The following is a 16,711-nucleotide window of genomic DNA, read 5'->3' as shown; positions in this document are numbered from 1 at the left end:
CGCGTGCCAGGATGTTGTTGCATGGACGGCACAGTTCGTCGACGACGATGATCCATTGTTTGATGGTTCGGGCTTCACCGCAGTCGCAGATTGGCGATTCTTTTAATGATCGTCCGATTGTGGAAGGCCGACGTGCGTTTCCCCACGTGGCATTCCAGCGCGGCAGTGGTCGTGGGATTGAGGAGCCCGGTTCTTCCTCAGTGGGTTCCTTAGTCAGGGGTCTGTTTTCCACGTCCGTAGCCGGGCACGATCCCTTTCGGCGAGTGCCGACGTCTTTATCTTCGGCTGCTAAAGTGGAGGCGCACATCCAGTAAAGTTTTTTTTGTACTTCATCCGATGGCGTGGGGCATGGGCGGAATTTGGGGGGGGGGCAACGCCCCCACAAACTGAACACCTTTATTAATTTATTTACAGTGGTTTACAATTAAGATTACAATTTTAATAATAATATGCACCCGCTGTTCTTAATATGAGGGACAAAGCGAACCCCTATCCCCCCCCCCAATATAGAAATCAAACTCCGCCTATGGCGTGTGGGGTTTCTTTGCGGACTCGACGGGAGTGGCAGAGCAATGTTGTCCATGTAATCCCAATAGTTTGACTTCTGCGTTAGGCCGCGTTATCTGAAAAAAAATTTCCCCCACCACCACTCACTACTGAGAGAGGGCATCTTCAGGAGTAACTCCTAAAAATGGCCACGGTAGAGCGATGGAGAAAGACTGACAGCAGTTGCAGGATGGTGATGATGCTTAAAACGAAGACCTTTCAATAAAATAATAGGATGATGTTATTCTCTAAATTAGCTCCGATATTTTCTTATTATCCCTCCCCTTGGGCAGCAGTCTAATGATTTATTTTCCCGATAGCCATAGATTTGAGTACCTTGCATAACAGTACTTTATAAATGTAATTTATTATTACTATTTTAACATCTAATAAATCAGTAGTATGCTAATTAAAATAAAGGTATTGCAGTCAAACAATAGTATGGTGTTGATGAAGATAAGCATCTTCAAAATCAGTGTACGTAATATAGTATGATGATGACGGGACATATTTAAATAAATCAAGAGTGGGATTATTCTAAAATGTTTAAATAAACCAACGCAATGAGGATGATGTATGTACGTTGAAATTCTTTCGCACCGTACGTAGTCAACCGTGCTAATCCGAGGTATGGGGGAAGGACAACAAACTAAATACAGAAAGCTGTTCTAAATAAATTACTTTTCAATGTAGATTAAAACGAGCATAGCTCCAGTGGCTTCCAAATATCGGAAGGAAGAAGAATTTTCCAGACGGCCGCAGAAAGAACATCTGAAAGTGCGCGATGCGGTGACCGTCTTTGTTCGATGGCGAGCCAAAAGCCCGCTGCGACAAGATCTGCAAGATTTTGCGGATAATTTGTGGCAAGCACTTTGTGTGCACTGAGTGTGACCTTGCGATCCATTTGTTTGGCAACCGGAAGCCAATGAAGCTCGATGAGCCCTGGACGGACAGGGCCCGGATCTTGCAGTACCCGTCACGACACGTGCCAAGGAATGTTCAACACGCCGCTGCTTGCTTGCGTTTTTTTGTGCCAGACGTTTCAAAAATCGAGCCTTGTCAATGCTACGCCGCATGCCACCGTGTGTGTAACATCGCATCGACCGTCCATCGTCGTCACGATGTGTGTCGGCCCTTTGGATTTTGCCATGGGAGTATTCGCACACGCGTGAGAGCATGGGTGAGAGGCGCCGCCCACCAGAGAGATGAGGTTGGAGAGCGAGAGCCCCAGGGATATGTCCACGGGGACATCCTTGTCGTGCGTGGGACGGACGTCACGGTTGTAGTTTTTGAAGAGGTCGTTGTAGAGTCGCTGCTCCTCGTTTTGCACCAAGGACTCGCCCGCTCCTGGGAAGGACAACGCGGGCGGCGGGGGATGATGGTTTTCTGCACGTCGGACACGGCAATTGTCGTTTCACGTTATTGTTCCGATGACGCACGGTGTCGGAACTCGAGAATCTGTCGCCCTGATGAAACCGGCGCTGCTGCAGCCTCCGTTGAAGCGTGCCCGGGCTGAGACACTTAGAAAGATTGAGCTTCTTAACTGCGTATGTAAAATAAATGCATTATTGAGCTTCCCCCCCCCCCCCTCAAAAAAAAAGAAATGTATTTTATAATTTGTGCATGGTGTACAGTCTGTAAAGTACCCACATGGCAAATTTCAAGTTTGTTGCATGTCGGGAAGTACGCTAAATATTTTGAACAGACACACATAATCACAACTTTGCCTTTTATATATATACGGAGATGTGTTATATATACAAGATTAATATAAAACACAAGATACCTCCGTGGTATAATGATTAGCCCGCGGGGTGTTAGCTGCAATATGGCGACACGATGGTATGTCGTACGATAGAAGATCGATCGATAGAAGATCAATCAGTATTCGTCTCTTAAGCAAAATATCGCTATATTGTGATTGCTGTTGCTCGTAATTGTTTGTTCGTTGTTCAATTTCGTGACGAAACATTGAGGAAATAAAAGTTCACAATCATGCTTATGAATTTTTGTGCCAGCTAAAAGGGTGAAAACCTATTACTATATCTTGTTACTGGCAAAGGGGGTCTCATAATGTAAAGGCTTACCCCGAGCTCTCAATACTCTAATCGTGCGCTGTTTTTGAGTTGTACGCCTTATGGCGTCTTCTGGTCCAACACCAGTGGAGACTAAGGGCTCTAAGAAAAGCCGTCTCGGGTGTGGACCAATCAAATTCAAGGACAGTGCCAATATCATTATCAGAGTTTCTTTTTGTTTGCATTTTTGACTGCTTGTGTTGTGGTTATTGCAAACATGATCCCTTGTATAAAGGTGTCAGTTTTTGTGCCAGCTAAAAGGGTAAAAGCCTATTACTATATCTTGTGAAGTTCACGGAAAAAAATATTTTGCTATTACCCATTAAAGTGGAGATTTGCTAAAAAAAGAAAATATGATTTACACCTCCCTCTCTCCCCCACCTCCCCCCACTTAAAATGTGATACCAATCACGCCATCAGCGCTCATCTCATGCGGCACAGAATCGTGTTGGAAAACCTCGCGGGGCAGTGCGACCCCGTGCGTCAGTATGTACGTGCTGGATGTCGAACTTCTTTCGCGAAGTACGTTAGCCAACCGTGCCAATCTCGGTTGGCTACGTACGGTGCGAAACAAGTTCAACAAAGATATATTTTTGATTTAAAGCTTTCGTGACTGCAGTAATTCATATTCTTAGCTCTTTCGGTAAAGTCACGTTATTATTTCATTGTTTCCCTTCAACGTGACTTTACCGAAGGAGCTAAGAATAAAGATATATTTGCAGAGCCTTTTCCCAAAAAAAAAAACCCCTTCAGGTGGTCATCTTTCCCACGTACATTACTGCGATACTAGATTCGTGTTTGTCCTGTGAAATGTGATTCTGAGAGTTGCAATCGAGGCGAAATTAAGTGCAAAACCAAAATAAATAAGTTATTTGGGGGGGGGGGGGGGGGTTTGTGTGTGCAGTCAACGATCACCGACTATAATTGCGACTCCGGTGGCTGAATCACCCGGTGGCTGAAAGGGGGATTCAAACTCAGGATCTCAGCTGTTGCCAACTCAGAGCTCTGACCCCACCAACCTTCCAGCCATCCGGCCACCTCCACAAATGGGACTCGCTGCAAGAGCGCAGCATCAAAGTTTATTTATAACCAGGAGAGTGAGAGAGAGAGAGCGAACTCGTTGAGACTGCAAGTCTCGCTGGTAATGGGGCACATGGGAAAGAAAGCAAATAAAAGAGCAGATCCAGAAAACGACGATCACATTTAAATACCAACAGACACGATTTATGAACGGTCTACTGTGGGATTTTCTCAATGCATGCCTTACACCAGATTAATACAAAACACAGGATATGGTGTGTTAGCCGCGATATTGCAATACGATGATAAATTGTATGATATTAGATCCACGGTAATCAGTATCGTCTGTGAAGCTAAATATCGTCAGATTGTGATTGCTGTTATTCGCAATTTTTTGTTCATCGTTAAGTTTTCGAACAAAATATTGAGGACATAAAAGTTCGCAATAATACCTATGAAAAAAATGCTATTCGCCATTAAAGTGGCGCTTTGCAAAAGGTTTTCTGGAGTCATCTCCGGTAGTGGCGATCATATGATGTCTTCATTTTCACGAACAACCTTTGTGCCCATGGCTACGCAGCGGAAAGGAGACAAGAGGCATTGATACAATGCATGGAAAGGTTAAGAGGAACGGGACAGGCCTATCTCGCCTGGTATACAGGATGTGTGGGTTCAATCCTGACCATGACACCTGCTGCTGTATATTTGGAGTTTGCATGTCTCTCTCTCCCCGTGGTCGCGTGGATTTTTCTCCGGGTCCTCCGGCTATTCCCTCCACATTTAGAGACATGCGTTTAGAGTATTTGGCTGCTATACATTCCACATGATAAGGCCACTTCGTTGAGCTATAATTTGTGGCCAGGCTGAAAAAGGGCCATGTAGCTCAGTGGGCTTTTCATGATCAAATGAAAATGTGTTGAGTTTTAGTTCAGTTGAAGAGAAAGAATGGAAAATAAGAGGAGAATGATGGAATAACGGGTGCGAATGTTCAGGCAAGATGAATATCGGGAGGAAGAGGCGACATAAAAATATCTATGCTGCTGCACGGAGCAGCATCTGTGTTCAAAGTGGCGGGGGTAGTCGGGAGAGGGGGCAGAGTTCAGAGTGTGGGTGGCCACACAGAAGTTACGTAATTTACGGGAGGCTTGAATTGATTTAAAGAGATGGTCAATCTGATTATGAAATGATTAATTTTTCATACTTTGAAACTGGCAAAGTAAGGTCCCATACTATTGTGTAACTGCCTGCATGTGAACTCTTAAGTGTTACTGCAGGTCACAGAGTTGCAACGAGTGTCCGGTATATGATGTATGGGGCAGACTTATGTGGCGTGAAATGCAGTGAAATTACTTGGAATGATTGTTTTAGTTTGTTCCTACTGGAAGAACAACAACGCAACGAAAACAAGACTCTAAAATGCGAAATTGTAATTACATTACAGTGCAACGTTAAGACAAACGTTTATCGCGATAATCGCCATCTCCTGAAACGTAATATCGTATCGCATCGTGAAAGTGTATATTGCCGTAACCCTGGTTAGCGCATTGGACTCATAATCAAGAGCTTGCCGATTCGACCTCCCGGCGTGGCAGCTGAAATCCGCCTTCACCCCCCTCTCCCCCCACACACAGCCACCTCCGTCCTTCCAGCAGTATAAATGGATGTGGTGGAGTAAACGTGTAAGTACCCCCACCTCTTTCAAAACGACTGACCAGCATGGAAGAGTATAGGCCAAACATACCCCTCTAGAAGGGCGTGTCAAGAGCCCCGCTGTAGTTGGAGGCCCTTCCACCAGCAGTGGCGGGAGCCGGCAATTTCAGGGCTACGCCTTGACCTTCTACGCCACACTAAGAACGTACAAACAAATGCGAAGGCTAGAAGCTAATGATCGAATTCATTTACATTTAGATTACCGGAGCAATGCCAATTGGCAATAATTTACCCAGGCAAGCCTCAACGTGTCTCGAGACTTATTGTCCAGGCTTGTGCTACTGCATTTAGATGTTTGGACATTTTCCATTGCAATCAGAGGTGTTCTTTTTACTTTGTGTGGGAAGGAAGCGATGAACCCGGAGAAAACACCCACCTCGCATCCGAGGGGCGGGGGAGTGGTGAGATGGGTTGGGGGACACATCAGCACTGCCATCGTCTGGCCCACACCTCGCTGCCCCACGCCTAAACTAAAACTAAACGTTTATATAACCGAGTATAAGGCCCACTGAGCGACATAGATTTTTTTTTGTCAGAAGCGACCTGGGCACAAATGATAGCTCAACGAAGTGGTTTATTACGTAGAAATGTATAGCAGCCAAATACTCTAACCGCATGTTGATTCTAAATGTGGAGGGAAAACCGAAAGACCCGGAGATAAAAAAAATCCACGTGACCACGGAGAGAGAGAACATGCAATCTCCAAATATGCAGGTGTCAGGGTCGGGTACCAACCCACGACCTCCTGCACACCAGATGAGGTTGTTAACATCTCTCTAACGAGGCCAACGTTTGACTTCGTACGGTGCGAAAGAGGTTCAACATACAGTTCATACACACGACACCGATCAGAGACTTGAGCAGGCGGCTCGAACTAGCTGAGGCTCCACACGTGTGTAGGAAGTCGCTTGCAGTCGTGAAGGGGTGGGATATTCGACAAATTCACAGCGTCAAATGTTGGCCGGCGCACATCAACCACTGCGAGTTCAGAGGCAGTGGTGGAAAAAAATATCCACATTTCTATGGCGGGGCCACCAGCCTAGCCACGGGACCGCTGCCACCGTTGGCTTAACGCTTTACTTTATCCGGCGCGTGGGGGGGGGGTAATGGGACGATGTGTTGGGATTGTAACAACCGATGGCTTGAGACGAGCGCTGGCTTTTGGATGTAGCGCGCCAACCTTACGCAAACACACGCATAGATCACGTTCACATACACGCACACATTGCTCACACACGCACACACACCTCTCTCTTAAAGACAAAGACCCCCCGTATAGCCTTAACAAAGTGCCGTGGCAAGTGCTGTTTATCGAGCGCCTATGATGACACCGTCACTCGCGGCCGCCTTTGTCTTCCGAGTGACGATGCTTACTACACACACCGCATTTGACACTCCCTCGACCGTGGGGAGGAGGCCCAGGACCGGTTTAGATATCCGTGGGCGGGAATCGAATTTTCCCTCGCCGGGTTCGTAGTGTAGCGCTCTAACCACGGCGCCACCAAAAAGACAAAGATCCCCCGTAGAGCCTGTAACAGACTGTTGGGGCAAGTGCTGTTAGCGAGCACCTATGAAGGCCGGCACGGTACACGAGGGGGTGGGTGGCCAGCACCACGCCCGACCGCCTTTGTCTCCCTAGTGGCGATGTTCACTACACACCGCACCAGGTACTCATTTGAGGCTGAGTCGACCTAGGGAAGGCCCAGGACCGGTTCAGAAAATCGTCACTGGTGTTGGCCGTGAGCGCGAATCGAACTCGGGTCGCCGGGTTCGTAGAGAAACGCTCTAACCACTGCGCCACCGCTCTCTCTCTCTATCTCTCTCAACCTCACAGACTCACTTCTGTTGCCTCACTCTCTCACCGATCAGGATGCCAGCCAGGAGCAGAGGAGCCCACGCCATGATGCTGGGACACGTCTGCGTATTCTGCGTCTTCCCCTTCGCTCTTCGGCTCTGCTTCTGCGTCTGCGTCACTCGAGTTTGTGTCTGCGCGTCTCTCTCTCTGTCTCTCTGTCTCCTCCGTCTCAGTATCTTTATGCGTCGCTATCAGTACCCCCCCCCCCCCACACTGCCCGCTCCACCGTGCGAGTGCGGCGACGAACTCCAAACCATGGACCGCGTTCCCCTTAGCGCTGCTCCAAATTTAAACGTGAGGACGAGCGCGTTCATCGGCAGGAATTCACCAACGCTCTCAGACAGAGCGATCGAACGGTTTACATCACGGAACAATCGGATCTCCAATCGGCGCTCTCAACAGACAATAGAAACATCACGCTTATTGTCTCTGCTTGTCTCCCGTGTCCTCCACCCGTGTCTCAAGTGTCTGCTGTCTCTGCAGCTGCGACACTGTGTGTCCAATTGTTTGTGTGACGAAGTGCGTCTCTGTCACAACCTCTCCTCTACGGAAGGTGTCTGTCTCTCTCTCTCTGTGTGTCGCTTCTCTCTTTGGCTTGTGTCTGGGAGCTCTCGATCTGTGTCTCGTTGGTCGTCTCGCTGGGTCCGAGCGGCTGTTGTCTCCCAGTCGCCGGGGCTGTGGCCTCCGAAGTTGGCACTCTGTGTGTAGTCGTCGCTCTATTTTTTGTCCCACGAGTTGTAACACCGCGCCACTCACTACGTGAGTGTGTGTGTCTCGATATCTGTGTGCTTCTGTGCGGTTGTCTCCGTGTCTCTGTATCCGTGTCTCTGTGACACCGCCAACACCACCATGCAGTTGCTGCCCGCGTCTCTCAAGAGCGCAGCAGCTGCGAGGGGGGTGCGGGTGAGTGAGGAATGAATGAGGGGGGGGGGGGATGAGGAGTGAGTGATGGATGTGAGTGACGGATGAGTATGGGGGGGTGAGATAGGAGGGTGAATGAGGAATGAGTGAGTGCGGTCATTGAGAGATTAATAAGGGAGGTGAGTTGGAGTGGGGGGTGAGTGAAGGGATGAGCGAGAAATGCGTGAGGGGGGTGAGTGAAGGGTGAGTGAGCGGGATGGGTGAGGGGGTTGGGTGTGGGGTCAAGAGTGATGGGTGGTTTACGGGTTCGCGTTAGAAGTGGGAATCGTTGAGGAGTGAATGTTGGGAGTTCGGGGTGGGTGAGTTGTGAGGGTTGGGAGTGGTTGGTAAGGCGAGAGTGTTTGGGAGTGAGGGATCGGTGAGGAGTGTTTGGGAGTGAGGGGTGGGTGGGTGGGTGAGTGTAGATATTTGAGAGCGATGGGGTGAGTGTTGAGTGAGGGGTGGGTGTTGGGAGTGAGGGGTGGGTGAGGAGTGAGTGTTAGAAGTGAGGGATGGGTGGGTGAGTGGTGAGATTCGGGAGCGATGGGGTGAGTGTTGATTGAGGGGTGGGTGTTGGGAGTGAGAGGTGGGTGAGGAGTGAGTGTTAGAAGTGAGGGATGGGTGGGTGAGTGGTGAGGGTTGGAATTGAGGGGTGTGTGAGGATTGGGAGGAAGGGGCATTGCCATTCAATACAATCATGGCACAGGTGCAGGATTGTTTAACAGACACGCGTGAGTGTGTGTGTGTGTATATATGTTTGTGTGTGTACGTGGCTGTGTGTGTACTGTCAATACGATTGTGAAAGTGTTTATAATTGCCAGAGAATGTGCGAGTGTGTATGTTCTTGTGTATGTGTGAATGTATTAGAGAAACGTTCTTGGGTATAAGATTAATATAAATGTACAGCAATTCGTCAATCCACTACTGGATTAAGTCCTCCTCACGTCACTTCGCTCCAGGTGGGGGGTTCACGATACATGAGCTTGTGTATGAGTAGGCCTTCATAGGTGCTCGCTAACAGCACTTGCCCCTACAGTCTGTTACAGGTTATACGGGGGATCTTTGTCTTTGTATGCGTGTGTGGGGAACGGTGGCGCAGCGATTAGCGCGCTGCGCTCCAGAATACCGGAGGAATCCGATGAATTATAAATATTTATTTTTTACAAATATCCAGTAGTTTTACAAACCCGGCAACCCGAGTTCGATTCCCGCTCACAGCCAACACCAGGGACGATTATCTGAACCTGTCCTGGGCCTCCCCAATGTCTACTCAGCCTTAAATGGGTACCTGGTGCGGTGTGTAAACATCGCCTTTGGGGGGGGGGGGACAAAGGCAGCCAGTAGTGGTGCTGGCACACGTATGTATGTTGAACTTCTTTCGCACCGTACATAGCCAACCGTGCTTAATCGGTGGTGCGGGGAAGGACAAATTAAACACAAAAAAGCAGAGACACACCCCCTCGTGCGTCCTGTCGGCCTTCATAGGCGCTCGCTAACAGCACTTGCCCTAAAAGTATCTTACGCCTATTCGGGGGGTCTTTGTCTGTATACGCACGCGCGCGCGTGTGCGTTGCAACTGAGCAGGGTCAGTGTCTCTCGCGCGTTCAATGGAATTTCCGCTGTTATTTTGGGAGCCGCAGTGGCAGATAGGTGGTGGTGGGCTGGTGATGGTGGTGGGGTGGTGGTGGTGGGGTGGTGGTGGTAGTGTGGTGATGGTGGTGGGGTGGTGGTGTGGGTGGAGGGGCACGGCACGCGCTGCTTGAGCTTCCCGAAGCACCTCTGCTGCTGCACACAGGGCATTTAAATTTCACCATCATCAGCCGTGGTCGATCCACTGCTGGATAAGGGTCTCGCCGAAGCCGTCTCGCGGTCGCGAACGGGGAGCCTCGTCAGGGTTCGAGCTGCACTGCCCAGTGAGCAAGTAGTCAGCCTCTAAATCACCGCAGAACGAGGTCTGCAGGACACGAATGCGGTCAACTCCTTCGTCGATTAACAGTCCGCAATGCGACTTGCTGCCTGTCAGGGCCGGGATGCCTTTGTCGGGCATTCGGCTGGCGATGAGTAACAATTCTGGTCCAGCGCTGAGTGCCAGCTGTCACGCCAAACCTTGTCGATACGGAAATCAACACCGCACTGGCTATCATCAGCGGCACCGTCCTGAAGTCTCAAGACTCAAATGCTATTTTGAAGATGCCGTGTTATCAATTGGGGCCGCGTGGCCTAATGGATAAGGCGTCTGACTTCGGATCAGAAGACCGCAGGTTCGAATCCTGCTGTGGTCGGCATTTTGAATGTTTTCTTTATTTTTCCAGCTAAGGCTCACTGAGCTTTGAAGCTCTTTTTCAGAAGCGACCTGGCCACAAATGATAGCTCATCGAAGGAGCTTATCACGTGCAAATTAAAGCGGCCACATACTCTAAACGCGTGTTTCTAAATTTGGAGGGAAAACCCGGAGATCCCGGAGAAAAATCCACGCAATCACGGGGAGAACATGCGATTTTACTGTAGTTTAAACCATTGCCACGCGGAAGGGAACGAGGCGGACTCGGCGACAGGGCTGTCACGGCGAGCCAGCTGGCTCCGAGTTCATCCGCTCGCTCGGCGAACGCCCTCGAGGACGCGTTCCCTCGCCAGAGTAACCATTTGTTCAAGATTGCGAATGCGCGTCTTGGGAGTTATTTGACCCTACTTCACCACGCTGTTGTGCAAGATTCTCCCGATGTTTTTATACTTTCTTGGATTATTTTTAAAAAAGCCTACTCCATTCGACCACGGCAGGACTCGCACCTGCAATCTTCTGATTCGAAGTCAGACGCCTTATCCATTAGGCCACGCGGCCCACACGCGTTGTTTCGCTCCACTTCTAACACAGTGTTGAGAGTTGATATCTACTTCGGTGTCAGGAAATATACGCTGCGATCGTCTTCATTGGCTGCCCTTAACCAGAGGTGGGAATTCCTCATTCCCATGCCGGGGGCCATTAAAGCTAAAGGACGACCACTGTTGACTTTAAACAAAGTGGTAGTGAATGTATTCACCTTTGCGGGATGATGGGCAAAGTCAATCTCTGACTCGAATTTAAGCTCCCAGCCTTCCAACCGTATGAGTCGAGCTGACTCGCCACTTTATCATCAACAGTCACGATCTATCCACCGCTGGATGGAGGCCTCCACAAGCCGTCATCATCACAGTCTCTCTCTTTCACTTTTTACCCCACGCAGTCGTACTCGCGATATTTCGGGATCGTAAGCGGGGACATTGACAAGGAAAATGGAACGAAAACTGGGAAGTGCGCAAAGAAACATGGAGATGTTCACGCTGGGACCTGACAATGTGGGATGAAAGGAGGAACACGTGGATTTGAGAACAAATACAATCTTGATTTGAAGCTTTCGTGACTACAGGAATCCTTACTCTTTGGTTCTTTCGGTAAAGTCACGTAGGTATATATAAAAACATAGATCACGACGTTTCGATCGCAACAACAAGCGACCGTCTTCAGGTGAGAGTACAAATACACAATTATCCAAATCACTTTCATTATTCTAAAATAGCAAGTGGCATTTGGGCAGAACACAGCCTTTAGTGGTGAGATTGGGAAACAACACGGGTCATTGACGTCCGTTTTACAGAAATGTAACGTAAACACCACCTTTGAATGCATTTGGTTCATAAAACCACAACCGCCCACGGCAGGATTCGTCCCTACACTCTGCTGATCCGAAGTCAGACGTCCTGTCCATTAGGCCACGCGTGCTGGTGAACGGCATCCTCCTACGAAGGAGTCTTGAGACTCGCTTGAGACTCGGCATTGAGGCTTTGCTTGTTCAATATGGATAATCGTTTCGCTATTCCAGTGCACCACACACAGAGCTCAGGATTGAGCCTGAATAATGGCGTTTGGATAGGGTGGCCACTCTACATCTATAGGCGGTGTGCAATGCAGTGCTACCCTGTTGGCACCAGAGTGCCGTCAAGCAAATTATATTGGACTGTACCGCCTACGCTCCTCATTTTTAACGCGCACTGACCAACGTGGTATAAAGCGTGCTCCGTATAGCTCGCACCACCGACACGGCGTGGAAAGTGGCCCTTTGTGCTAATATTCACTGCCTGCAATTAAAAAAACAGCCGGCGCGAGTTTGGACGAAGCATGCATTCGTATGCATTTAAAGGAAACCAACCACATGGAGTTTCAAAAACATTATCTAGCCCAGGGGTCGAAAATTTGCACCTCTTGAGCCGCATGCGGCTCTTGAAAAGACTGCTTCGTGATGTCATGTATGAATGACCACTGTCTCGTATTCGTCACGTGCGCTTGCGGCTCTTGAAATATAGAATGTTATTACTTTTCCAAATTGGATTTTTTTTTGCTCTTATTGTTATGTTGGTTGCCGACCCCCTCTTGTAGCCGATTGATATCTTGTGTAAAATTAAAATAAAAGAAATATTGCGACCACGGCAGGATTCGAACCTGCAATCTTCTGATCCGAAGTCAGACGCCTTATCCATTAGGCCACGCGGCCACGCCGGTTTCAGATGAGCCTTTGAGTCTTGAGAGCCAATACGATGTTGTGTCTCTCCGTTCAAATGGGCAACAGAGCGGTGATCATCTTCATTGGCTTGCCCTAAGCCCGCGATTTAACAGGAGAAAAAACACATTATTTTTTAATAATATTGGTCGCGAAAACCATTGTGTTAAACTCCACATTCCTACGATAAGGGACAATTCCATCAACAGGACCAGAGCAAGCTGACTTCACACAAAGTGGGTACTGATTTTAATGACCCGTGCGGGGATGATTGGCTGAGCCCTTCCAACTGCGCGAGTCGGGCGCAAATAACAGTGCCAGTCGCAGGTTGGACCATCGTCATCATTAACCGTGATTTATCCACTGCTCGATGAAGTCCACCCCACCGCTCCTCTAATCACCATTGCCCCACAGGTTCAACCTCAATCCGACAACGTCAATCAACTCACGTTGCGTTGCGGATTCGATATTCGATTCGTCTCCGTCGCACGAATATCGATTCCGATTCATTTAAATTACACTGCGGAATTACGCAGACTCGTGACGTGTGCAGCAATGTTCGCTCGTGACGTTCAATTTGAACGATGGTTAATTTCGCCGTCCTCCGTTGGGTTACATTGTGCCGAAAATTGTCCAACATTGTACAGAGCGGGACACCACCGATTCCATTCTGAATGATGCATCGTTTGCTGGGTAGCACGCGCTGACGTCCGCGAACACGTGGTGCAACGCATTATCATCGTGCGTGAAATAAAATAGCGAATAGCGGCGTGAGTTCCCTTTAATATCTGACGCAATTGGTTTCATCGGACGACTAAACACCTCTTATGTGTGGTCATTAAATAAATGTGGACAATTTTTTTGTATCCGGCGTGCGAAGTGAACAAAAATGTCGACCCATATTGTAAAGAAAAGTCAGCCTTCTACAATAGGTGAACTGGTGACGCGCGCCAGCTCCGTGTAACGAGTTTGATGGTTCAATTTTTGAAGGGCTTATCCGGAGCCGAGAGGTTCCTCAAGCCTAAGTGTGGCGCGAAAAAAATAGCCTAAGCGTCTGCGCTCGCGTGTGTTTGTGATGTGGCGTCTTTCTGTGCTCTTCATAGCTTTAGTTTGGTGATTCGAAAACATATGGTAAATCTAAATTGTCTTATGGTTGTTGTTGTTGGCTTGCACCACATTGTGATTGTTGCACATAGCGTTTTAATAAGTTTTTTTGTGTGTGTGTGGAATATTTGCTGGCTTATTCCAGGATGTTTCTGTTACGCGTTGTCGCTTTAAGATGTTCTGTGTTCAAATTTTGTTTGTTGCGGTTGCACCCGACTTAAGAGTCGCCTGGCTCACAGGGCTACACCAAATACATGAAACTTGAAACTTCATCGAGACATTTGCTCAAAATCACATTCTCATATTGCTGCGTTGACACACACTCGTCACTAAATGTGTATAATAGCGACGTTTAAGGAAATGGTAAATATGTTCAAGAGCTAAATGCCATTGTCGAGGTCTGCAGCGAGCCACGAGAATGATTTTGGAGCAATTTGTCGCCTAAGGACGGAAGGAAGAACGCCAGCATTCGAGAACAAATACTAAATTACCAAAAATCATCATCATTAGACCTCCTTTGCCAGTACCAAAATGTAATAATAGGGTTTTTCCACTTTTTTCTGGCAACAAAACTGAAGCCTTTTTTTACAAGGATTCATGTCTGCATTAACCACAATACCTGCAGTCAAAATGCAAACAAAAAACATACTATGATAATATATGATGCATTGTCCTTGAAACTGATTGGTCCACACCAAGGGACGGCTTTCTTTTGAGCCTCGACGGCTTTCTTTTTGAGCCAAAAGAAAGCCGTCCCTTGGTGTGGACCAATCAATTTCAAGGACAATGCATATATTATCATAGTATGGTTTTTTGTTTGCATTTTGACTGCAGGTATTGTGGTTAATGCAGACATGAATCCTTGTAAAAAAAGGTTTCAGTTTTGTTGCCAGAAAAAAGGGAAAAAACCCTATTATTACCAAAAATCACTTTAATCATTCAGAAAAGCAAGTGCCAGTTGGGCAGGACACATCCTTTAAGTGGTGAGATTGACCAACAACATGGGTCATTGGGATGCGATTTATTGCAATAGAATGGAAAAACTAAAAAAAATGAATACGTTTCATTCATAAAAATAAAGTCGAAGTCGACCACGGCAGGATTCGAACCTGCAATCTTCTGATCCGAAGTCAGACGCCTTATCCATTAGGCCACGCGGCCTCCGTGCTCGGGACTCCATCATCCTACAAAGGAGTTTTAGACTCGCTTGAGACATTGCTTGTTCAATACCGGTCATTGTTTCGCTATTCCAATGCACCGCACCGGTGTAAAAGACAAACACAAAAAGCAGTTCTACGCGTAATGGTAATATGTTCAGGAGCTTAATGCCAACGCCGAGGTCGGCAGTTCGCCACGAGAAGGCTTTAGGAGCGGGTCTGTCGCCGTGGTTAATGAACCCGGCCACAGAAGTTCGAATCCGGGCCACGACAAACAGCGATGGCAAGTGGCTGGCATTTATCTACGTCGGTTATCACGGACAGAAACCTGTAATTTAGAGGCATTGTTATTTGTAACATGGAGAGAATTGACAGTGGTGCCCTGGCTACCGATTGTGTGTTTTTGTATTGTTTTTTTGTTGTAACGTTCTGACCTGTCCCCTAGTGGACATCTATGAAATAAGACCTTTAGAGATCATCGGATTCCTCCAGTATAAAAAAATACTGTATTATGATTCTGGAACAAAACTGATTTCTTTTACTTTGACGGTTAAGTGGTATACGGTTTGGTAGTGAACACATTTCCGTCATCTTTTGTTTGTCTCCGCGATCCTCACCCAGTAATTCCCAACTTGGAGGTTCATAAGTGTTACACGTGTGCTTTCGCGACCAATATTATTCAAAATAAGGGGTTTTTTTTGGGTTAGACTGCGAGTTTAGGGCAAGCCAATAAAGTTGATCACTGCTCTGTTGCCCGTTTGAACCGGGAGACACAATGACTTCGATCATCCAGATGGGTTTCAAGACTCAAATGCTATTTTGAAGATGCCGTGTTATTAAGTGGGGCCGCGTGGCCTAATGGATAAGGCGTCTGACTTCGGATCAGAAGACTGCAGGTTCGAATCCTGCCGTGGTCGGTATTTTGAATGTTTTCTTCATTTTACCAGCTAAGGCCCACTGAGCTTTGAAGCTCTTTTTCAGAAGCGACCGGGCCACAAATGATAGCTCATCGAAGGAGCTTATCACGTGCAAATTAAAGCTGCCACTTACTTTAAACGCGTGTTTCTAAATTTGGAGGGAAAAACCGGAGATCCCGGAGAAAAATCCACGCAATCACGGGGAGAACATGCAGACTCCAAATATACAGGCGTCCGGGTCGGGATCGAATCCACAAACTCCTGTACACCAGGCGAGGTAATTAACATCTTGTCAACATAAGTTCGGCTTTTTTATTGAAAATTAAGGAAAGCTTTATATTATTTGGTTATTTCGGTAAAGTCACGTAGATATGTTCAAAGAAAATAACAAAAAACAACTAAAAACTACGACGTTTCGATCGTAACACAAGCGTTCGTCATCTTCCCGATGACGAACGAACGATCTACGTGACTTTACCGAAAGACCCAAAGAATATGAATTCCTGCAGTCACGAAAGCTTTAAGTCAACGAAAGCTTCGTCCAAAATCGCGCCGGCTGAATCATTGCAGCCAGTGCAGATGACGTCAACCCACTGCCTGTACCTCAAGGGCCTCTTTCCACGCCGTGATGGTGGTGCGAGTTATACTGAGCACGCTTTACCACGCTGGTACGTGCGCGTTAAAGGCGAGGAGCGTAGGCGGTACAGTCCAATATAAATGTACACATATAGAGTACACCTGTACTCTATATGTGTATATATAGTGTACTCTATATGTATGTGTATAAGTGTCGACCCGTGGCACCTGGGTCTGCCCCGTGACCTCCTGCCCGCGGGCGTTCGACACTTCACGTGGCCTCAAGGTGCACGTGGCCTTGCACAAGCGTCGTGGTGAC

The 16,711-nt window shown here is 47.8% G+C and overlaps 1 protein-coding gene and 5 non-coding genes across 9 annotated transcripts in view; 2 read left to right on the top strand and 4 right to left on the bottom strand.

The window, feature by feature from the left end:
• CHRND (cholinergic receptor nicotinic delta subunit) overlaps positions 1-13,166 on the bottom strand; it is a 29,149-nt gene extending 15,983 nt beyond the window's left edge. For 2 of the 4 annotated variants that reach the window (XR_012942545.1, XM_076068606.1), the window contains exons 1-2: positions 7,214-8,138; positions 1,745-1,932 (exon numbers count right to left, since the gene is read on the bottom strand). Coding sequence is in view for 3 of the 4 variants with exons in the window: in XM_076068606.1 (XP_075924721.1) it covers positions 1,745-1,932; positions 7,214-7,253 (228 nt within the window). In the remaining variant the exon portion in view is untranslated. Of the gene's footprint in view, positions 1-1,744; positions 1,933-7,213; positions 8,139-13,087 lie in introns of those variants that run through there. The other 2 variants (XM_032957953.2, XM_032957954.2) reach the window with 2 other exon arrangements.
• TRNAR-UCG (transfer RNA arginine (anticodon UCG)) lies at positions 10,316-10,388 on the top strand. The gene has a single exon. It is a non-coding gene; the product is annotated as a tRNA-Arg (tRNA).
• On the bottom strand, positions 10,873-10,945 carry TRNAR-UCG (transfer RNA arginine (anticodon UCG)). Its single transcript has one exon. It is a non-coding gene; the product is annotated as a tRNA-Arg (tRNA).
• On the bottom strand, positions 12,560-12,632 carry TRNAR-UCG (transfer RNA arginine (anticodon UCG)). The gene has a single exon. It is a non-coding gene; the product is annotated as a tRNA-Arg (tRNA).
• Positions 13,167-14,830: 1,664 nt separating the features above from the next.
• On the bottom strand, positions 14,831-14,903 carry TRNAR-UCG (transfer RNA arginine (anticodon UCG)). Its single transcript has one exon. It is a non-coding gene; the product is annotated as a tRNA-Arg (tRNA).
• An 840-nt stretch (positions 14,904-15,743) lies between these two features.
• Positions 15,744-15,816, top strand: TRNAR-UCG (transfer RNA arginine (anticodon UCG)). The gene has a single exon. It is a non-coding gene; the product is annotated as a tRNA-Arg (tRNA).
• The last annotated feature ends 895 nt before the right edge of the window (positions 15,817-16,711 follow it).

This window comes from Petromyzon marinus, chromosome 21 (assembly GCF_048934315.1).
Source record: "Petromyzon marinus isolate PM22_M1 ecotype Great Lakes invasive population chromosome 21, UKy_Petmar_22M1.pri1.0, whole genome shotgun sequence".
In the NCBI taxonomy this organism is placed as follows: Eukaryota; Metazoa; Chordata; class Hyperoartia; order Petromyzontiformes; family Petromyzontidae; genus Petromyzon; species Petromyzon marinus.
This window is presented reverse-complemented; position numbering and strand designations above follow the sequence as displayed.